At 41.2% G+C, this 24,278-nt stretch overlaps 2 protein-coding genes across 9 annotated transcripts in view; one reads left to right on the top strand and one right to left on the bottom strand.

The window, feature by feature from the left end:
- Positions 1 to 24,278, bottom strand: part of cmss1 (cms1 ribosomal small subunit homolog) — a 330,534-nt gene that overhangs the window by 132,611 nt on the left and 173,645 nt on the right. For all 4 annotated transcript variants that reach the window (XM_041211440.1, XM_041211443.1, XM_041211442.1 and 1 more), the window contains one exon: positions 11,067 to 11,141. The gene's annotated coding sequence lies outside the window, so the exon portion shown is untranslated. The remainder of the gene's footprint in view (positions 1 to 11,066; positions 11,142 to 24,278) is intronic.
- The window catches only part of filip1l (filamin A interacting protein 1-like), a 254,298-nt gene that overhangs the window by 79,346 nt on the left and 150,674 nt on the right, over positions 1 to 24,278 (top strand). For all 5 annotated transcript variants that reach the window (XR_005945860.1, XR_005945861.1, XM_041211434.1 and 2 more), the window contains exons 2-3: positions 10,553 to 10,822; positions 13,888 to 14,061. Coding sequence is in view for 3 of the 5 variants with exons in the window: in XM_041211434.1 (XP_041067368.1) it covers positions 10,559 to 10,822; positions 13,888 to 14,061 (438 nt within the window). In the remaining 2 variants the exon portion in view is untranslated. The remainder of the gene's footprint in view (positions 1 to 10,552; positions 10,823 to 13,887; positions 14,062 to 24,278) is intronic.

The raw sequence follows: 24,278 nt of genomic DNA, 5'->3' as shown, positions 1-24,278 counted from the left end.
GCACAAAATGATGATGTTCTATTAGCTTTCCTAATTACTTGCTGTATCTGCACACTACCCTTTTGCAAGTCATGCACTAAGACACCCAGATCCCTCTGCACCTCAGAGCTCTGCAATCTCTCACCATTTAGATAATATGCTTCTCTTTTATTCTTCCCGCCAAAATGGACAATTTCATATTTTCCCACATTATACTCTATTTGCCAGATCTTTGCCCACTCACTTAACCTATCTATATCTTTTTGTTGCCTCCACAAATTATTTTCCCATCATTCCTGACTGGTCTCCCACACTTAACCTCCATAAACATGAGGTCATCCAAAATTCTGCTGTCCCTTGTGTTAACTTGCAGCAAGTGCTGTTCCCCTATCACCTCTGTGCTCGCTGTCCTCCACTGGCTCCCAGTCTGATTTTGAAATTCTCATCCTTATTTTCACATCTGTCTATGACCTCACTCTCCTTTCTGTAATCTTCTCCAATCCCACAACCCTCCAAGATATCTCAACTCCTTTAATTTTTTAAATATTCATTCATGGGATTTGGGTGTCACTGGCCAGGCCAGCATTTATTACCCATCCCTAGTTGCTATAGTTCAGAGGGCATTTAAGAGTCAACCACATTGCTGTGGGTCTGGAGTCACATGTAGGCCAGACCAGGTAAGGATGACGGATTTCCTCCCCTAAAGGACATTAGTGAACCAGATGGGTTTTTTAAAAAACAATCGACAATTGTTTCGTGGTCATCATTAGACTTTTAACTCTAGATTTTAATTGGATTCAAACCCAGGTCCCTGGAGCATTACCCTGGGTCTCTGGATTACTGGTCCAGCAACAATACCAGTATGCTATCGCCTCCCCTGGCCTGTGTGTTCCCTATCATAACTGCTCCATCATTGATGACTGTTGCCTAGGCCCCAAACTTTGGAATTCCCTCTCTTTATCACTCCACCTCGCTTTCCTCCTTTAAGATACTCCTTAAAACCTGTGTCTTTGATCAAACTTTTGATCATCTGACTTAATATCTCCCTCTGTGGTTCGGTGTCATACTTTGTTTTATAACGCTCCTGTGAAGCACCTTGGAATGTTTCATTAAACTAAAGCAGCTTTATAAATATGTGTTGTTGTATATCTTGAAATCAAATCACTCTCTGTTTCAAATACAAGATTTGTTATAGCTCCTGAATGATGCTGTTTTTATGTAAACTCATCACATCAAATCAAGATCATCCTGTCAAACAGCTATTCCCCTTGCACTCAGTAATGATTGATTGTTTCTACTGGTCAGCGAGATGGGAATGAGAAGGCATAAATTTAAGATATGGTAATTACGAGAAGAATTAAAATGAAGGTTAAAAAAAATCCTTACCATAAATAATGGTTCAGAGGTGGAATTCTCTGTCACACAACATTTTTAAAGCAGAGTTAATAAATTACTTTATAAATTGAGAGAGTTGGTTGAAAATGGAAAAACATTAAAGGATATGAGAAGCAAGTTGGAGATTGAAACTAGAGGAGGGGGCTCAGGTAAATAAAAACACCAGCATATCATTGATTGGTCAAAAGTTTTTTTTTGTGCTGTAACATTCTATGGTCTCAATGATTTAATCCTGGTTAGTTGTTGGCAGGTTTTTTTTTATCAAGGCAGCATAGAAATTATAGTGTTTCATGAAGGATTTAATCATTTCTGTTCATACTTAACCCCATAACCTGCAACCCAGTTCCTTACTGGATATATGCTTTACCTGGGAGTCTTTGAGCAAAGGATTTAAGCACTGAAAGCAGCTTAAGTGCTTGGTCTGTCAGACATCAAACATCACAAGCGAGCAAACTGTAAAAATTACATGTCAGTAACAATAAAGCCTTTTAAATATGTTGATCTAAATAAAACTATAAAACTGTTAAGCCTATCTCTTTGACAGGCTATAAAGCTACAGAAATGTAATGTTTGGGAAAACACAAAAGAAATTGAAAAACATTCAGTCCCTCGACACATCTTTACATCCCAAGTGTTTCTGACTGCATTTGACTATGTTCCTTTATAGCACCTGCCAAACTAACATTACACTTGCAGATCAATTCATTAAATAATATAACAGCCTGTATATAATCCTATTTTCTGGTGCTAAACAGCCCATTTATTTTATAGCTAATCCAAATTGGACTTGCAAGCATACTTTAAGATTAGGTGAATGATCAGCTCATTCAGGCAAATGGCATGTAAGATCAGTTCATTTCATGCAATTTAAATCTTTACTGAGAACACCTTAATCAAGCTGACAGTTTGAAGCACCTTCTACATTGAAAACCCCCTCTCCAAGGTTAAGTGGGTAAAAGAGCCACACTATCTAACTGCTAAATCACCAAGACCGGATTCGAGATCTGGTAGGTGTTTGGTAAAAATTTCACATCTGCATCAGATATTCTCTTTGGTTCACCATAACCACTCTCCTGACCTAAGTAGATCCCATGTCACTTCTAATTGGGAGTTTACCTTTGCTGCCCAATTTCTCTTGATACAATAGCACAACCATAATAATGCCTTTATTAGAGATGGGATAAGGCAAGTAACTGGAGGGACAATTGGTAGAGAAGAAAGGAAAAAATCTCCTATCTAACTGATAATTTTTAAATCATTTAAATATGGACTATTCTAGTACACATACTTATTAAGCACGTAGACAGAGAGAAAATTCACCCCCACCGCCCCACCCCACCCCTGTCTCCTGCACATACGCTGGCTGGGAAATGTCTGCACATGTACAGTACCACCTTTCTCTTGCTCTTCAGGCTGGGGACCGGCCCTGTGTGCCTACACAGAAAAAAAAAACGGCGAAAAAGGCAGGTCAGATGATCTGATACAGAACGCCATTATCTTGTAGGTATCCCAGGGAGCAGGACACAGGATCCAGACAGGGAAAGGTCCCAAAAGGTTGTCCCAGGTAAGAAATGAAGATCAGGTGCAGGAATAGGTCCCATTAGATGAAATTAAAGAAAAGAGCAGAGTAATAGGCTCTGAAGTAAAGAAAGAGCAGCAGGGAGAAAACTTTAAGTGAAGTGGCACGAGAAGAGCCTTGAAGGTCCGAGAAATTAGCCGAAGGTTGGTGACTCCATGCTGCAGGCTGTTAAGGCAAAGGTACCCCTTTGGAGCAGGGATGCTCTGCTTGGCATAGCCAAAGATCTGAAATTGTGCTTGGAAAGTGAAGCTTAAACATACTTGGAGATCTAGGGGAAAAGAATCTTGCAAGATGAGATTGAAACCCTGCAGGGTGGGTCATTGTTGAAGATGTTCTAGTGGGAGTGACTTTTGGAGAGAATTCCAAGGCATGATCTTCAAATGTGGAGATTGGAAACCCTTGTGAGAAAAACAAGTTTCACTGAGATTGGATGGCTTGCAGTGTGACAAACATCTGGGTGGCTTGTTGAGATATCCGTGGAATCTGTTTTAGTCGCGCCTGTCAGCTATTGTGTGGTGTGGTGTTGTGTGTCTGACTACAGTTTGCCTGTTAATTCACATACACCTCAAATGTTAGAGTATAAGATAGATCTTGTAGATTGTTTTATCTACCTGAAATTGTAAGTAAAGTGTTTTTTGTTTGTTCAAAGCCCATGGAATCTTGTGGCTTTATTCACTTAGTAAGTATTTTGAATCTCAAACTTTATCTACTTTAAACAAAACATTATTGGTCCCTAACCAGATGTGTCATCTAGCCAGGTGAAGTTTAGAAACAGTGTGTTTATTTTTCCCAAAGATTACTGCCAAAACTTAGTACTATGAGAGATTTTTATTATCAGAAAGGTAAAGTCCAAAGATATAGCGAAACAATGGGAATTCGCATCCAATGGGGAAAGTATTTATAAAGGAGCAAACGCTGTGTGTAAGGGTAGGCATTCTAAGATCTAACAAGTGTGAAAAGGCTTCAGCATCTAAACTTCAAGCTGCTGTCTTCAAAGAACTGAAGTTAAGAAAATTCACTTTAAGTTTGACTGGTTCAGGGTATTGTGTGTCACCTTGCCTGGGTCTTTTAAAATCTGTGTGTCTTACTATTGCCTCAATGAAATTGTAACTGGGAGTTAAATTAATTAGGGGATTTAGAAGTTATAGTAGTAATTTATAAACAATTGTGTGTGCTTAAAAACCATTTTTCTTGTTAATAAATGTTTAATATAGTTTTGTAAAAACCTATAAGACTTGGTGGTCTTATTACTACTAAATTCAAGACACGCATCTCGAAATTTATACAATTTGCAAAACAAGTTGTGGCAATTGTTTCAAGTTTCCGTTTGGGATTTGAATAACTCAGCATTTACCATCAGCTGTGCCGTAACATCCATAAGTATAAACACTATCGCCGGTCAGGTTGTGTGACATCACCTAATGGGGAGTCCAACCTGTTCTCTGGTATGGCCTCGTCATGGCTCAGGCAAGGTGCAAGGTGTCTGAGCACATGGCACAGCGCTTCTAGCCAGCCATGCTTAACTGTTTAATCTATGTTTTGATTTTCGACTGTGCTTCGATAGTTGTAAATTTTTGCACAAATTGAACACTTTGACTCTTATTCCCAGAATATCATGGTTTGAAACTTAAAAATGATTTTCCAAAAATCTCAACATTAAAGGAATTACCGTGGATCATTGTCTTAAATCGTGGAGCACGACATGAGACTAAGGTTCTCCAGCTTGGAACCAGATTTCAGCTCATTGGTGTCTCATCAAAAGCAATGCCATTCTTCCCATTAATTCTGTTGAGTGTATTTTGCGGTCACAAGCAAAAGCAACTGTGGCCGGACCAGTAGGTGGTCCACAGGGTCTTTTGCCCCTACTTGAACAGGCCAAAAGGTTTGAGAACCACTGATCTAACTGAATGATGTAGCTTGAGGGACTAAATGGCCTATTCCTCTTCCTGATGTTCCCAGCCCATGCTTTTCTTCTGCCATGCAAGCAAATGTAAACTTTTACATTGATAGCTAAATGTTAAATGCCATTTTACTGACATTATGCATAACCTAGATTATGAAGACATTAGCATATCAACAGCCTGATCTTGTGAGTTAATCCGTTAATTCCTCCTTTTCTATCTTGCATTTTGTTTTATTTATTTTCTTATAAAACATCTGTCTTTTTTCTCATTTTCCTGACTTGATAACTATTTTCCTTTATTTATAAGCTTGTGTAATATCATACCTTTGACTGACTGCCTATGTTAATAGTAAGAATGTCCAAAGTAGCAGGTTAACCATTGACAGCTAATTTTGCAGCTACTAAGGGGAAAATCTGCACGCACAAGACTATATACAGAATTAAAACTAGTAATGTTGCAATTCCACCACCCCCCCCACCCCTCCCCCAACAGTAAAATAATCAGCTAGGCAGCCTGAAATGGAAAACCTCCTACTGTGATTTGGATGCTGTGCATTCTATTGAATATGAAGTAATTCCACAAACAGAACAAGTTCAAACTGTAGCTAATTAATGTGTCACATTGTTTATGTCAAGGAGGAGAAATGATCCAGAACGCAAACCCACTGTGATTGCAGAGCTATTAAAATGAGGTCAGCAGGTCCTAAAAACTGTAAAGTATCAAATTTAGGCTCTGTACTATACTACAAAGCATTCCTTCAGAGGCTGTCTACTCATAGATATAAGGCGGAATCTTCCATGGAGTGGCAATCAACGATGGATTGCCACTCTGATCCTATTTATTGCCTTGCCCCAGAACTCCACATTTTTGACTGGATTTCCGAACTGGGCCTCCTGAGAAATGTGGAGCATACCCGTTCTCCTTTATCATAGTGCAGGAGTGTCAGGGGAAGCCAAGCCACACCCACTTTTTACAACACTGGCTGCCATATACAGATAAGTTTAAATGTCTCAGCCACCTTGACAAGCTACAGAGAAAAGCTAACGGCGTAAGGTGTGAGTGGGTAGGGTGGTGTAGGTAGTGGATGGAAAGGTAGTTGGGGGAGCAATCAGGTGGGTCGGTAGTATAGTTACTCAGGAATTAGAACTGGTTTTAATCCTTCTAACTTTTCCTGGTAACTATTTTGGCAAATGAGTCAGAACCATCCAAAGTCACTGACTTTATCTCAGAGTTTTGGAGGATTCCAGATGCAGGGGAATTGCCCATTGGAAGTTGAAACTTTCCGGGCAATTCCAGCAGAGTCCTTGCACTGGGGCTTCCGAGGGGCCCCCCAGCGCAGCTTCCAGGATAAAAGCAAGATACTGTGGAAGCTGGAAATCTGAATTAAAAACAGAAAATGCTAGAAAAACTCAGCAGGTCTGGCAGCATCTGTGGAGAGAGAAACAAAGTTAAAGTTTCGAATCCACATGAATCTTCAGAGCTAAAGAGAAGTAGAAATGTGATGGATTTTACACTGTTTAAGAGGGGATGGGGCAAAATGAAAGGTCTGGGATAGGTGGGAGCTCAGGAGCGATTGACAAAGGTGTCATGGACACAAGACAAAGGGAGTGTTAATGGTAGTGTTAATGACTAATGAAGGTGCTGAGAATGGCATAAAGGTAAGATAGAAGAATGCGTTAATAGCAGAACAAGGGCAGCGCTCTGTGAAAGCACAACATAGAAAAAAGTGACAGATGGCTTGTGGTGGGGTGGTGGTGTGGGGTTGGGGGAAAAGGGATTATAAAAAGAAAATGAATAAATAAATAAATAATTTTAAAGATGAGATTAAAAAAAGGGTGAAGATGGAGATGAGAGCTCATGGTCTGAAGTTATTGAACTCAACGTTAAGTCCCGAAGGCTATAAAGTGCCTAATCAGAAGATGAGGTGTTGTTCCTCCAGTTTGGGTTGGGCTTCACTGGAACATTGCAGCAGGCCAAGGACGGACATGAGGGCATGAGAGTAAGATGGTGTGCGCAAATGCAAGCGACAGGAAGGTCTGAGTCATGCTTGCAGACACACCAAAGGTGTTCCGCAAAGTGGTCACCCAGTCAGCCTCCCCAACGTAGAGGAGATAGCATTGGGAGCAGTGAATACGGTGGGCTAAATTGAAGGAAGTGCAAGTGAAGCGCTGCTTCACCTGAAATGAATTTTGAGGCCTTGGATGGTGATGAGTAAGGAGGTAAAGGTGCAGGTGTTGTATCATCTGCGATTGCATGGGAAGGTGATAAGGAGTTGGGGGTGATGGAGCAGTAGACCAAGATGTCACGGGTGCCACTACTGGTGGAAAAGTACAATGGGGAGTCGACAATACGTGTATGCAAACTGCCTTGTGCGTGTGGATATGTCTTTGAGAGCCATTCATCTTCCAGGGTACCTCCAGGGTATGTCCACCAGAGCTGAAAAATCTTGGCCATAGTCTTGCACATTCTTGTAAAGGTATTCGCCCTCTTCAAACAAATAGGACATGGCAGTAATTTCAGAGTGGGGTGGCAGAGAATTCACCTGGGACACCTCCCTTGAAGAAATTTGCACTCTATAAATTACAGGATACTTTCCATATGGCTATAATTAAAATCCTCTTTCTGGGGCAGACCTTTAATTACTTGTCCAGAGATATCAGCAGAGACAATATAAGAACATAATGCAAAAGACACAATCCTCAGTCATTGCAACTCCCAACCACCAGAGAAGGCTGGTGTAGGTACAAAATGCAAAATCCTGTTTCACTTTCAAATGATCATATTTGGTAAAGTTACCAACAGGAGGCAGTTTCAACCCAAGCAAAAGCAAGGAAACAACAGTGAACATAAAAATAGCTCTGGGCACAGTTGGTCAGAAAGAGGTGAAAGAGTTAAGCTGATTGTGAATTTCATATGAGGTACTTAAATGTCTTTCAAAGAATGAGGAAGGCTGCTTATAGTATGATTTAACAAGCTTCCCCATTTGATCAATCCATCCTAAAACAAGATCACCAATGACATCCTCTGTGACTGTGGTCATGGAGCTTTTGATCTCGATCTCACTGTGATGTTCAATATTGGCTTAACTCCATCCACATTCTTTATTTCGAATATGTGGTCCATCCTCACATGATTCCAGTCTCACTTTTTCTTACATGGTGCATCTCCAGTAAAAGCTTCACTTCTCAACCCTACATGGTGACCTTCAAAGTGCCCCAAGGCTTCACCCTTATTCTCCTACTTTTATCATAGAATCATGAATTTTTGCAGGACAAGGGACCATTATGACCATCTCCAATTCTCTGAAAGCACAATCCACATCCTTTTTTCCCATTTAGTTGCTGCGACTCCCAAAGACATATCCACACACATGGAACAGTTTGCATACACATGTTGTTGACTCCCCGTTGAACCTTTCCACCAGTTTTAATTCCATGATTACCTCCTTGTCAGGTTGCCTGTCTGATGTAAAGTCATGGGTGAGCCAGAACTTTTTCTTTTTGAGCATTGGGAAAACTACTTATTTGGCTCCTGCCACCAACTCCAACCCCATTCCTAGCTGCTAGCACAAGTTGAACTAGAAATATGTGTTTCCTCACATATCGGTGCAAACTCAGTGGGCCGAAGGGCCTCTTCTGCACTCTGTGATTCTGATTCTGTGATAGGCAAACTCAGTCAGCCTCAACCCTGAGCTAGGCTTCAAGTTCCAATCTATCAAAAAGAGTGCCAGTTTTAACCATTGCAACACCAACCTACTTTTGCTCACATTCTGTCAAATACTGAGACCAGCTTTGCCCACCATCATTACCTTTGCTGGCTTTAACAGGCTTTCTAGTCCCCAGTGCATTCAAGTTAAAACTTAGCCATTATTTACAAATCCCTTCCCATCTGTGCAATCTCCTCCAGTCTCGCTATGCATTCCGTGCTACTCCAACTACCGAAATTCCTCTGTTGGAAACACAGCCATCACCCATCTCAGTCATGCTTCCTTTGTTTTGACAAAGTATTGAAAATCCTCAACAAAATCTAACTTTAAAACTGTGCCTTTGGTCATTATTCTGCCTCACTGAGCTGAGTTTAATGGAGGTGACAGAGGTCTCACCCGCCAGCTGCAGAGCCAGTGGAAGCCCCACATCGCCTCTTTTAGGGAAGACATGGTGAATTGAAATGCACTTAACTGGACAGTGGCAGACCTTCCAAAGGATCTAGGACCTTAGGGACCAAAGTACCTCCTGCCAAGAGCTGATGGCCAGAGACCAGCAGCTCTGTTGAATGGCAGTGCCACCAGCATGTCAGAGGCTGTTGCCGCTATGACATCCAACTGAGGCCTAATATCATTGCTGGATCCTGGGCCACAGATGAGCAATGGCAGGAGGGGAATTGCTGGATGGAGGTCGTGAGGGAGGAGGGAGGCAGCATGGGGGTGGCTCTCAGTGGACCACCAATTCCCAATGCTGAAAAATTCAGAAAATATTAAGAACCCTTTCCATCAGGCTTGGTATTTTACCCCATTCTTCAATTTTTCTCAAGGGATAAAGCTCAAGGAGTGGTGTAATTTCATTGATACTGACCATTCCTCATTTATGAAAACCAGTTAACTGTGGGAGCATCGCAGTCAGGCTAAGCGGGATCAATACATAATGGTCAAAAAGCAAACAAACTACAGGCTGGCTTTCTTCATTCCAGAGCACAAAAAACAATTAAAGCACCAAAGTCAGGTTTAACAAATTCAGCATAAATCTGTGATGTACAAACTCATAAAAGATGAAACGCAGAATCAGGCTATTTGGTCAAACCAATCCATGCCAGCATTTACCTTCCATGCGAGGATGTAGTTCTCATCACATTTATCCATCCTGGCTTCCCTATTCTTTCCACTGCTTTTCCTTGACTTTCCATTCTTATTGGACTACTTGCATAAGGTAGTGCTGCATAACTTTAGAGATGTTTTCCAGTTGACCAAATTAAAATATTTTAAAAGACGCAGTTGCTCAATCGTCGAGTCTGAAAAACTATAATTTTCTTAATATCCAATGTTATGTTTATAAGGTAGGCCCTCTAAATATTTTTTTTTATTCTGGCGCTTTGCTGGAGAAACAATTGGGAAATCTTTGAAAGCTTAACAAAGTTAATTTTGATTTAAGAACGGTTAGAGAGGTGAAGTGGAAGCAAAAAACACTCTAAACTACTTGATCCTTATGGATAGTGTATGTTGTGAAAACAAAGGGCATTTATTAAGCTGTGAATATCATTTAGTGGCTGTATTTAAATGAAACATGCCATCCAACTCTATGTAGCACAGGAGATCTTAAATCTCTCACATTCATCCTTGGAGAAATATATATACTATATATATATATATATATATAAAAATAAAAGAACAGAATGGGGCACGGGATAGAATAAATCTAAGTCTGAAGCTCTTACTGATCTCTTCTGGGCACCAACAATTGTCCAGAGCCCAACTGAAAGAAATTTGGATGGCCAGTTTGAAGCACTGGTCACAACATTTCCTATATTATTTTTGCTTTGCATGTGAAATTTTTAAAATAATAAAAATAATTATCTTAAATTGAAACTGCTCTATTTACCGGCAGTGATACAATTAGAGTTTAGTTCCTGCTAATTGTTGCAATTAGTATATTGATATTTTACATAACTCAATTAAAAAAAAACTTGTTTTAAACTGTTTCAGTTGGAAATGCGCTCAAGAAGCAACAGCCTGGAAAGCTCATCCAAAACTAAAAGGTTGCATCAAAGAGCAAGGTCACGTCATCGAAATTCTGAAAAGGACGGGTTGAACTCAGGGGCAGTTAAAATGAACAATCAAAGAGAAAGAGTCTTTATGGAAGAGGCGGGGACTGTTTTGCGAAACCACAAAACAAGGACGTCATCCAAAAAACATGAAGATCTTTCTCGAGATGACCTATTGTTCCTGCTTAGTATACTTGAAGGTGAATTAGAGGTTGGTAATCTTTATTACCTCTCACATTTCAAAAGGTTTGGTCTGACAATAAATATTTAATTTGATTAGAGTTTTGCAAAAAAAAAACAAGAGACAAGATTAAGGATCAGTTGACTTAGTGATTGGATGAGAATAATTTCATAGTGGGGTTAGATGAAGAGGTGAGCACAATTTTCAGCACGATCACTTCTGTCTCTCTAGCTTTATTGCTTTTTCAGTTGGAATGCTGAAATATAATTCTCACCGGGTGTTGCCTTAAGCTGTTGAGCTGCTCTCTGTAGAAGGCTTCCCTCCACAGTGATGGGTGTGATGGTCAATTCTGTAAGGCAGAACACACAATTCAGTTGATGGGTAACAATGTTCACAGAAAATGACTAACTGCTACAATATTTTATTGACAGACTGAGGTATGAATAACAGTACAAAAGGGCAGTTAAAATTAAAATTCATCAAGCTTTCCATGTAATAGCTCAAGAACAACATTAATTGCAAGCTTTTTTGACAAAAACTATTTACTATCATTGATTTCAACAAATTTCATGCAATTATCTTTAGGGGAAAGACATTTCTATAGCTAGTTTCTGAAGGTGTATACTTTCACAAGTAGGATATATTAAAATTTTGAGTTATTTCTTAGGACTGTGCCAAAAGTTTCAAGATAAAACCGTGTCTCAGTCATAAAATTGCAAATTTCCTATTACGTTTAAGGTTTCAAGAATGCGGGTACCAAAATTAGGCTTGCATTTTTGCTGTTGTATCTGACATCATCAATGAGTTACATATTTCTATTTACAGTATCAGCTTGAAACGTCTACATCAGCATAATCTAGGACATATGTTCTATGAGTGGATAAGAGCAGAGATAGGCCATTTGGCCCTTCAAGCCTTTCAGAAAACAAGATTTGAATGAGAAAGAGCCACTTGGTTCATCAGATCCAATGCTTCCAAATTATAAATTAAGCTAACTCCATCACAAACACTCCCCGTCCCTGATCTCTATTCTTGTTCTGAACCCCTGGAAATTAAATAGAAGCAGAAATGTCCCAGATTTGCACTAAGTTTGACCCACTGACCTCAATGGCGGCTTCTCACGTTGTATCGTCCCAATCCTGCCAAGTTAATTATGATTCCCAGGAAACATGCCGTTTCTATTTGCCTGCCACCCTATCACCTCACTGCTTCATCATGGCGGGCACCACATTTAAAGTACAGCTGCGTGCACACACCTCTGCTTCCAGACCAGGACTGCTGCATAGAAAACATGACCCTGAAAGGCAAGAAGACTGCAGCCCCCAGGTTTAGTGATGCATCTCTTGAACGCCTTTTGGATGCCATGGAGGACCGCTGTGATGTCTTCTAACCCTGGCTCTGGCCACAGGAAGGGCAGCAACATTACCACTCAGGCTTGGTAGGCGATTGCAGTGGTGATCAATGCCAATGCTACACGGAAGAGGTTGGCCATTCAATGCAGATAGAGATGAATGATCTAATCCATGCCACCAGAATAAGGCAACCATCTGATCTAAACTCACACACTAAAGCCCATCACACAGTCACTGGCATCTCAGTACTGCCAGCTCAAAGGACAACACTACCCATTCTCTCACACATACGCTCACATATCCATCTGGCCTCATCTTCTTTGGCGACTGCCTCATCAGCCCTCACCATTTTGAGGCCACTTGCACAGATCAACATGTGCCCCACATACACCCTGGGATACCCCCCTTCCCCAGTACAGCCCTCACCCTGCAGCCTCTTCCCTTGCCTAAGGCCACTTCTCCCCCTTCCCCTGCAGCCATTGAAAAGCCATCCATGCCCTATGGCTGGTCTGATAAGTAAAGGCCAGCCCATGAGCCCCCAATAAAAGTGCTGTGGTGCTGCCTGCAAAGCCTGACTAATGACTGCAAGTGCTGCCCAAAGCGAGGTAGGCAAACAAACCTTGAAATCTCGAGTGAAGTGCAGCCCACCAAGTGCACACCTTACGTATGCTTTTGTGAAACACACTGGCATGCAATCACACCGACATACTCAGACTATCCAGCTTGGGGAGATGATTCCAGCGGGCTGGCCTTATAATGATATGCAGATGAATAACAATGAAGTTCCCAATGTCTGACAGCGGGAATCTTGGCCCGCCATTGACGGGCAGAGTAAAAGATCAGGAACTCATTTCACGACATCGTGAAACCGATTTTTGGCCTTCTCACCATATTGTCCACTCATGCTGCCAAACACACCCGACGCCAGCGGGCATGGAAAATTCCGTCCAATAGCTCTATTAATTACTAATTTTCTTTTTTTAGGAGTTAATATTTTTGCAAGTATTGACTGGCACGGAATTAATTACTTCAGTGATAGATTTTTTAACTTCAGTTGATTCCTTTAGTCTTCATTTAACAGTGCCTTTTCCTCATTTATTTCTACTTGCCTCAGTTTCTGAGTCTGCTTAAATTATATTTGTTCATTATTTTCTTCTCAATTCCTGCCAAATTGTGACCAAGAGCACCTCAGTAAGTTGTACAATAACACGTGCACAGGAATATTGTTATTAATTCTGCTCAGTTCCCTACAGGGAACAGAAGCAAATTTAAACCAGAAATTCTAAACCACAAGATTAAAAGAGAAAAAAAATACAAAAGGCTAACAGGAACACAAAACAAAGAGAATGGAGATCAATAGAGTAAATATGCTAGGTGCATTGGGATATAAGTTGACCTTGATGTTTTTGACAGCTCAAAAATGCGCTGGCAACCATGAGATGTTTAGAGTGTTCAACATTTAGTCTAAATTTGCATCAGCATTTCCACTCTGTAAAATGAAAAATAAGCACAATTTCTGAAAGTACTTCTAAAGATGAAAAGCCACAACTTTCACCTCAACTGACACAGTAAAGTTTAATTTTACATTTTAACAAAAGAGAATTTTTCATACTGGCAAGCTTATCGAAAGTACATATTTCTTATGTGAACACGTAAGAAAATCTTCTTCAATGTACAGTATTCTCCATAAATCAACTGGTGACAAAGTATACCAGTGATTCATGTTGTGTGGATTTGTTTTAGGCCCGAGATGAAGTAATAACTGTATTAAAAGCGGAAAAAATTGACTTGGCACTTCTAGAAGCACAGTATGGCTTTGTTATGCCAAAGAAGGTGCTACAAGCTCTCCAACGGGACACAATCCAAGCAAAAGCAGACTCACTGCAGGAAGACATCTATGAAAAACCAATGGTCGAGGTATGTGGTATATGCAATATAAGCTATAAACTTTTGCTAGTCTTCTCAAATTAGATGCCTAATTATAAGCAAGAGACTAGTACTTCCACTGTTTTAAAAAAAGTGAGACTTTGTAATCACATCCTCCCACCCCTAACCAAATAAGCAGAGCACTTGAATCCCAACCAGGGACCATAGGTTTTGGATCCTCTACATGCCAGATTGCTATTTTCATTGGCAAGACCCATCAACTCAGCCTACCAAATGGATAAAGTACAAAATGGAAGTGGGCTACACCATCTACAGGGATATAAAAAATAACAGACAACACCCCATTCGATGGTGTTTCCTGCCAATCATAGAGCATAATTAAAACCACCCTAAACTAGAGATCAGAAGCTAAACCACCCTTTGTTTGTGGAACAGGTAGTGAATGACATCACTGGATTGGCCCGGATTTTCACAAAGACATAAGGGCTCCACATCTTAATCAAAATGGTACCAGAGACCAGAATATAGACGTCCTGCCCCTGTATCTGGCACTCACCATTTTTCGCCAGGTGGGTGGATGGGGGGAGGGAAAGGGTAGGTGGGCAGGATGTATTTCACAATTCCACCATTTACAGAAACAGCAGCACATTTAAAAGTGTAGCTGCCTTTACCCAGAAGCAATTTTGGTCACCCAAGTTTCGGAAACACAACTCATGGGCTTTACAAATGAGGAAAAGGTTTAACCCTACTGAACTTTTTGGAGAGGTCAGGTATCCTTTTGGGGAGCTCAGGTGATTGTAGACGTGAATGTGCGTAGAAAGTGAATAAAAGCTGTGGAACTATCAAGCTGTCAAGTTATTTAAAGCCCCTTCCCCTTAAATTTTGAAAATAAGAACAGCCTGCTGTTTGTCTCAGTTGAAAAAAAATCAGTGCTTGCAATTACAATAGCTGTTTGTTGACATAGGCCTGAGGGTTATCATTACAGGATTACTGCTGCTCGACTGCTTCCACAATCTATCATTATCACAGTGGGGGGGGGGGAATGCTTGTAAGTTCACAGTTTGATTGATGGCTCCAAGTGGTTAAAAAGGGATTAGCCATCTTTGATGTGGGCTACGAATGCAAATGTTTGTTTTTATTGAGGATTAAGTGCTTGAAGGGATTGTTTTTATCAATGAGAGCTTTTTTAATATAACAAAGTCTGTAACAGATGCTTAAAACTTAATTTTAATTCATCTCAGCATGGCTACTGAGGTCAGTCCATGGTAGATAATGGGTGGGTTGACGTAGAGAGTGTCAGGGTAAAGGGTGGTGGGTGGCAGGCATGGGTTGGCATGAGTTGGCACTAAATTGGCATAGGGACTATAAGAGGCCATGGGATGAATGGGCACATGGGCTGGCATGGAGGTTATGATGGTCCAAGGAGGGTGGCTGGGTCATGAGTTGGACGGATGGGGCATAGGGAGTGTGTGGGTGGGGTGAAGGAATGTGAGGGGTGAGGGCTAGAGAGAGCCCTACTATTTTTATTATAACTGGAACAAAGTCCCAGAGAACCGAGGCAAGTCTTTTAAACAGCCCTCCGTGGCACGCCTCCGCCGCCCCTTTGGCTGCCTCTATTTTGTTTCCTAAGGCGACGGGACCCAACTACAGTTAACACCCACACTCACCCCACAACTCCTGCCCCCACTCACCCTTAGAACAAAAATTTGAAGTTTCTCCCACGTCATGTTTGGGGAGCTGAGAATTTTCCCAACACTGTGCACCCGACTTGGGAGTGAAAATTCAGGTCATTAGGTTTTTATCCAACAGCAACTATGGGTCTCTACATTGCCAATATTTCTTTTTTTATTTATGGGTAGTTACAGTTGTCACAAGAACAAGTGCAAACAAAATGAACTAGGGTGGCTGAAAGTGTAGTGCACTAATATGGCATGTCCCTTTGCAGAAAAATATACTGCACAGTTTTGAAAACTTCAGTAACTTCTAAAAACCTAGAAGATTCATGTCCCATATATAGAAAAAATAGGATTAGGCCATTCAGCCCTTCGAGACTGCTCCGCCATTCATTATGATCATGGCTGATCATTCATCTCCATAGCCTGCTCTCGCTTTCTCCCCATATCCTTTGATCCCTTTCACCCCAAGAGCTATATCTAACTCCTTCTTGAAAACAAACAATGTTGAATCCTCTGGCTATGAAGGCCAACATAACATTTGCCTTCTTTACGACCTGCTGCACCTGCATGCTTACCTTCAGCAAATGATGTACGAGTTCACCCAGGTCTTGTTGCACATTCCCCTCTCTCAATTTGTAGCCATTCAGGTAATAATCTGCCTTCTTGTTTTTGTTACCAAAGTGGATAACCTCACATTTATCCACATTATTCTGCATCTGCCATGCATTTGCCCATTCACTCAGCTTGTCCAAATCACACTGAAGCATCTCTGCATCCTCCTCACAGCTCACCCTCCCACCCAGCTTTGTGTCATCTGCAAATTTGGAGATATTACATTTAGTTGCCCCATCTAAATCATTAATATACATGTTTTGTTAAAAATCTACATGTGGGCATGAATCATTCCTAAGTTAGATACTATATTTTTTGTACAATAAATAATCTTTTCTAGATCTGTAAAAGTAGAAGATTTTGGAATAGGAACTTTGAAAAAGAGGCATTACTTTCAACTTGATTCTTGCTCAATAGATTAGGAGTTTAAGTACCTGTTCTAATACTTGGTTGTATTTTAAAATTCAATTATGCTTTTTAAGGTAGCTGCAAAAAAAAGTCGAATTTAAAGTACTGTATGTTTAGTTAAATTCTACACTAATTTCGAGGACTGATTTCTATTTAGAAAAATACCATACTATTCTTCTCAGGTTCACTGATTCAGCTCAAGATCTTCCCTTTACTGTTAAGTGATCAACCACAATGTTTACAGGTTCTGGGAGGGTATTTGATTAAGTCATGATAACTTACTCCAAGAATAACTGCTAATTGGTTTTTTAGTTTTGAATAATGGGCAGGTTGACTGCACCTTGGAGGAATGCAGGAAAAATCAATCTCCAACACCGTAGAAGATTTGACTGCACACAGGGGAAATTAATGAGCAGAAATGCAGTAGTTACAGGCAATTCAATAGTTAGGGGCATTTCTATAACCACAAAGGTGAGTTCTGAATGGTATGTTGCTTCCCTGGTGCATTGGTTCCAATATGTACCAAGACTTCTGTACCAAGAAGGCTGTTCCCCTTCTCATCACAGAATATCCTGCACCCACTCAGTGATATCCTTTACCCTGGCACCAGAGAAGTAACGTATCATTCAGAAATCACCTTTGTGGTTATAGAAATGCCTCTAACTATTGAATCGCCTATGACTATTGCATTCTTACTCATTAATTTCCTTTGTGCAGTCAAATCTTCTATGGTGTTGGGGATTGATTCTTACTGCATTCCTCCAAGGTGCAGTCAACCTTCCCATTATTCAAAACTGAAAAACCAATTAACAGCTGTCCTTGGAGTAAGTTTTCATGACTTAATCAAATACCCTCAAATAAGATTGCGGTTGATCACTTAACAGTAAAGGGAAGATCTTGAGCTGAAACCGTGAATAGTAGGAGGTGATGGCGTAGTGGCATTGTCGCTGGACTAGTAATCCAGAGACCCAGGGTAATGCTCTGGGAACCCAGGTTCATGGCACGACAGATGGTGGAATTTGAATTCAATAAAAAACATGAAACCATTGTCGATTGTTGTCTGGTTCTTTAATGTCCTTTGGGAAGGAAATTGGTCATCCTTACCTGACCTACATGTGACTCCAGACCCACAGCAATGTGGTTGACACATTGTGGCCTAGCAAGCCACTCAGTTGTGACAAAGCAATACAAATACACAAAAAAGGATTGAAATTGGGCGGATCACCCGGCATCGACCTAGGTACTGGAAACAACAACGGCAATCGCAGCCCTGTCGACCCTCCTTATTAACATCTGGGGGCTAGTGACAAATTGGGAGAGCTTTCTCACGTAATCATACCTTACAGATAATGTCCCAGACACCATCATCCAGGACAGATCCAGCAGCACAGTGGTATACAGTCAAGAGAGAGTTGCCCTGGCAGACCGTAACATCAACACCGGACCCTAAGAAATCTCATCAGGTCAAAATCTGGGCAAGGAAACCTCCAGCTGATTACCACGTACAACCCTCCCTCAGCTGATGAATCAGTGCTCCTCCATGTTGAATATCACTTGGAGGAAGCACTGAGCACTGAGGGTGCCAAGGGCGCATAATGTGTCTGGGCGGGGGACTTCAATGTCTATCACTGAGAGTGGCTTGGTAGAACAACTACTGACCAAGCTGGCTGAGTCCTAAAGGACATAGCTGCTAGACTGGGTCTGCGGCAGGTGGTGAGGGAACTAACAAGAGGGAAAAACATACTTGACCTCATCTTCACCAACTTGCCTGCCGCAGATGCATCTGTCCATGACAGTATCAGTAGGAGCACAGTCATTGTGGAGACGAAGTCCCGCCTTCATACCCTCCATCACGTTGTGTAGCACTACCTCTGTGCTAAATGGGATAGATTTCGAACAGACGTAGCAACTCAAGAACGGGCATCCATGAGGTGCTGTGGGTCATCAGCAGCAGCAGAACTGTACTCAAACACAATCTGTAACCTCATGGCCTGGCATATCCCCCACTTTACCATTGCCATCAAGGGATCAACCCTGGTTCAATGAAGAGTGCAGGAGGGCATGCCAGGAGCAGCAATAGGCATACCTAAAAATGAGGTGTCAGCCTGGTGAAACTATAAAACAGGACTACTTGCGTGCCAAACAGCATAAACAGCAAGTGATAGACAGAGCTAAGTGATCCAACAACCAACGGATCAGATTTAAGCTCTGCAGTCCCACCATATCTAGTCGTGAATGGTGGTGGACAATTAAACAACTCAGGAGGCAGCTCCACAAATATCCCCATTGTCAATGATGGAAGAGCCCAACACAGCAATACAAAAGATAAGGCTGAAGCATTTGTTATAATCCATCCTGGCCTCCTCCAGAGGTCACCAGCATCACTGATGCCAGTCTTCAGCCAATTCGATTCACTCCACGTGATATCAAGAAACGGTTGAAGGCACTGAATATTGCAAACGCTATGGGTCGTGACAATACTCTAGCAATAGTACTGAAGACTTGTACTCCAGAACTTGCCATGCCCCTAGCCAAGCTGTTCCAGTACAGCTACAACACTGGCCTCTATCCAGCTATGTGGAAAATTGCCTAGGTGTGTCCTGTACACAAAAAGCAGAACAAATCCAACTCAGCCAATTACTGCCCCATCAGTCTACTCTCGATCATCAGTAAAGTAATGGAAGGGGTCATCAACAGTGCTATCAAGCAGCACTTGCTTAGTAATAACCTGCTCACTGATGCCCAGTTTGGGTTCCGCCAGGGCCACTCAGCTCTTGACCTCATTACAGCCTTGATTCAAACATGGACAAAAGAACTGAAGAGGTAAGAGTGACTGCCCTTGACATCAAGGCAGCATTTGACAGAGTGAGGCATCAAGGAGCCCTAGCAAAACTGGAGTCAATGGGAATTAGGGGGAAAGCTCTCCGCTGGTTGGAGTCATACCTAGCACAAAGGAAGATGGTTGTGGTTGTAGGAGGTCAGTCATCTCAGCTCCAGGACATCACAGCAGGATTTCCTCAGGGTAGTGTCCTACACCCAACCATCTTCAGCTGTTTCATCACTGACCTTCCCTCCATCATAAGGTCAGAAGTGGGGATGTTCGCTGACGATTGCACAATGTTCAGCACAATTCGTGACTCCTCAGGAGCAGTCCATGTCCAAATGCAGCAAGCCCTGGACAATATCCAGGCTTGGGCTGACAAGTGACAAGTAACATTCGTGCCACACAAGTGTCCGATAATGACCATCTCCAATAAGAGAGAATCCAATCATCGCCCCTTGATGTTCAATGGCATTACCATCAATGAATCCCCCACTATCAACATCCTGGGGGTTACCATTGACCAGAAACTGAACTGGACTAGCCATATAAATACCGTGGCTATAAGAGCAGGTCAGAGACTAGGAATCGTGCGACAAGTAACTTACCTCCTGACTTCCAAAAGCCTGTCCATCATCTACAAGGCACAAGTCAGGAATGTGATGGGATACTCCCCACTTGCCTGGATAAGTGCAGCTCCTACAACACTTAAGAAGCTGGACACCATCCAGACAAAGCAGTCTGCTTGATTGGCACCACATCCACAAACTTTCATTACCTCCACCACTGACAAACAATAGCAGTGGTGTATACCATCTACAACATACACTGCAGGAGGAATTCAGCAAGGCTCCTTAGACAGCATCTTCCAAACTCATGACCATTACCAGCTAGAAGGACAAGGGTAGCAGACAAATGGGAACACCACCAGCTGGAAGCTCCCCTCCAAGTCACCCACCATCCTGACTTGGAAATATTTCGCTGTTCCTTCAGTGTCGCTGGATCAAAATCCTGGAACTCCCTTCCTAACAGCACTGTGGGTGTACCTACACCACATGGACTGCAGCGGTTCTAGAAAGCAACTCACCACCATCTTCTCAAGGGCAACTAGGGATGGGCAATAAATGCTGTCCCAGCCAGCAAAGCCCACATCCCATGAATGAATAAAAAAAATAACCTGAGAAAAACAGGACAGTATCTTTCTAAATAGAAATTGGTCCTCAAAATTAGTGTAGAACGTAATTAAACATACAGTACTTTAAATTCTACCTTTTTTTGCAGCTACCTTCAAAATCATAATTGAATTTTAAAATACAACTAAGTATTAGATTAATTTTGAAAGGCAGTACACTGTAAATGGGATGATTTTGAAAAGTGCAGATGAGTAGAGACCCTAGTGTCCATATTTACAAAATCCTTAAAAATGGCAGGGCAAGTTAATAGGTAATTTAAAAAATGTATATGCATTACTTGGGTTTATAAATAAAGGAATAGGATACAAACGCAAAGAGATCATGCTAGAACTTTATAAATCACTTGAGACTCAGCTGGTGTATGTGGACAAATCTAGGCACTAAATTTCAGAAAAAAAAAGGTATTACAAAGATAGTTGCTTGGTACTTCAGAATGAGTGTTGCTGAAAAAACAGAAATGCTGCCAAAGCCTTTTGTATTGCACTATCAGGACAGACCCAGGAATGCCAAATTTCACAACAAATTATACTGCATGAGGAAAGGGGTGCTAATTAGTTGGCAAGTTGACTCTGCTTGGTCAGGACATTGCCATGGTGAATGCACCAGGGAACTACTATCTCCTAGGCTTTTGTTTATTCAAAAAAGATGCAACATCTAGATATATTCCTTGTGCCTACTGAGGACAGATCCCTGCATAAGAGTATCAAGCAAGCATAAGTAAGCTACATTGTGAGCCCAAATGATAATCTTAAATTGGTCGTTAGTGTAATTTTTAGCACACTTGGGATTGTTTAGCAAGTGCTGCCTATCCATGGAATCAAATCTAACGTTAGACATTATGTTCTAAATTTTGCAAGCATGGGTTGTTTGAGCATGGTCAGCACTCTGTCAATTGTGAACAGCTGAAGGGGCGTGCTGTTTGATGTGATCCACCAGTCATTGCTATGTACCTGGCACTGAAATTCGTATACCACATTACTCATTTGTGTGGTAGGCAAAACATCTTTTTTGGCTTGATGGTCAGTGTTTTCCACTAACAGGATGCTGATGTAAAGTAAAAAATATGTTCTGCCTAACACATAAGTGAGTAGACAGATTTTTGGTCTCTCGGGGAACCAAGGGATATGGGGAACGGGCAGGGAAGTGGAGTTGAAGCCCAAGATCAGTCATGATTGCATTGAATGGCGGAGCAGGCTCGAAGGGCCATATGGTCTACTCTAGCTCCTATTTTTTGTGTTCTTCAGTTATGTGGTATAACTGAATTTCAGTGCTGGTGAGATGCCAGGTACGTAGGCCATACATCCCAACAAGAGGCAAATCATATCAAACAGCATGTTGCTTCAGCTGCTCACAATAAGCAGAATGCTGACCATACTCAATCAACCCATGCTTGCAAAACTCAGAACAGAATATAATTTCTAAGCTTCGATATGATTCCGCAATTGGGCAGCACTTGCTGAACAATCCCAAGTTATACTAACAACCAATTTAAGATTATTGGTTGGGCTCGCAATGTAGCTCACTTACACTTGCTTGAGGCCACATTTATTTATATGCAATGATCTGTCCACTGTCAAGGTATATGTCCAGACATTGCACCTTTTTTGAATAAACAAAAACATAGGGGACAATAGCTATCTTGTACATTCGCCATGGCAACATCTCGACCAATCAAAGCTGATTTACCAACCAATCAGCACCCCTTTTCTCAGACCATAAAAATTGTTATTCCCTTTGAAATTTGGCATTCTTACATCTGTCCTGATGAGTGCAAGATGAAAAGCTTCAAAAGCATGTCTCTTTTTCTGCATTAGAAAAGATGCACAGGTGGTTTATCAGGATGTTAACTAGGATGGGAGCTACAGGGAGAAATTGAAAAAGTTAGGACTGTTTTCCCTGAAACAAAGAAGATTAGGAAGGTTTTCAAGATGATGAGAGGTTTGATAAATAGGGAAAAAATATCCCCTCTTGCAATTGAGTTCATAACTAGATGTCACGGATTCAAAATTCATTGGAAAAAGATCAAAGGGAGAGGTGGGGAGAAATGTTTTTCACTCAGAGTCGCCAGGGTATGGAAAGCTTTACTGAAAAAGCTGATTCCATAAATAATTTTAAAAGGGAATTGGACAGGTAGTTGAAGGTGAGGAACTTATGAGGTGAGGATATGGGACTAAGCACAAATTTTTTTCCAAAAAGCCAACATAGGCTTGGCAGGTCAAATAGCTTCCCTTTGTACTGTAAGTTTCTGCGATTTTATGAACTGGACGTGTAACATTTTCTATGCTGTGGTTTCATTTATCACTAACAAACCTATTTTCAAGGGAATCTTCCATTTGAGATATCAATAAAAAATCAATGAAAAACTGGATATTAAAATGGGACACCAGAAAGAAATCCAGAATGCAATGAGGTTAGGAGATATTTTTCAGCTTTCCATTACAATGACTAGTCACAGAAAAATCTCAATTTTCTCTTATTAGTTCACAACCCATGCACTTAACCTTGATTTTTGTTACGTCTACTTTCTTGAAGGGCACAATTTTACATAGGTGGTGGCAGCTCTTTGGTGTCTCACCAGACAATTATTCCCTATGTATGAACGAGGCAATTACTGTTGGAAGGCTGTTTGACCAAACAAGACATAATAATCAGGCCTGGTAATGTCCCCATGTGACAAGCATAGATAACCATTAGCAAAGCCATTGTATAATATTAAGGAGCAGAAAATCTGGCTGATTGGTTCCTCTCTAAACCAATCCCATAATTTTAAAATTCAATCACTGAAGTTTATCAAATTGAGAAAAAAACTCTGTTGTGGCAGAGTCCTTTCTCAGCAGGTGTAAGTTATTCACCATCAATTCAACTGGCTGCTAGGAGTCAGTCATTTTCTTCACGTATTTCTATATTCCAGGATGATGCTTTGATTCTCTGCAAATGACATTGAGGCCATCTGGGTTTAAGTCCCCATTTATGATTACAGAATTTATTTATTTTAAATAAGATAGATTTTGACTGGTATTTAAAAATTAATGTGAATATAAATTGCCTTAATAGCATTTTTGAAAGAACTGAATGTTATCTATAAATGTTATTTTTTAAAATCCCCTCATGGCAAATGGGAAGCTAAATCTCCAAAAGCTCGAGAGGTTTCTGAGGCTGCTGCAAGATGAATTCCTAAACCTGCCATACAATACAATGACAAATAATAAGTAGGCAGTTAGAGGCTTTGGAATTTGAGTGATCATCCACTAGAAGGAATTACAACTGAGCAAAAATCCTTTTCCAACAGCAATAAGTTTCTTGCAGTGTTTAAAATATCAGCCTCAACAATCCATGGGCTGTGATCTCTGACCGGGTCAGTAGAAGGGCACAACTTTGGGCAAAAGGCACTCACACTACTAAACATACTTGCTGAACTTCCACTTGCCCCATGCAACCAGAAAACCTGCCACCTGCCCACCCTTACAAGAGCCCACTGAGTGCTCACTTGAATTTTTATATCATCCCAATCTTCACAGGACCAGTGGCTAGATCCTC

The sequence above is a fragment of the Carcharodon carcharias genome, chromosome 18, assembly GCF_017639515.1.
Source record: "Carcharodon carcharias isolate sCarCar2 chromosome 18, sCarCar2.pri, whole genome shotgun sequence".
Classification (NCBI taxonomy): domain Eukaryota; kingdom Metazoa; phylum Chordata; class Chondrichthyes; order Lamniformes; family Lamnidae; genus Carcharodon; species Carcharodon carcharias.
This window is presented reverse-complemented; position numbering and strand designations above follow the sequence as displayed.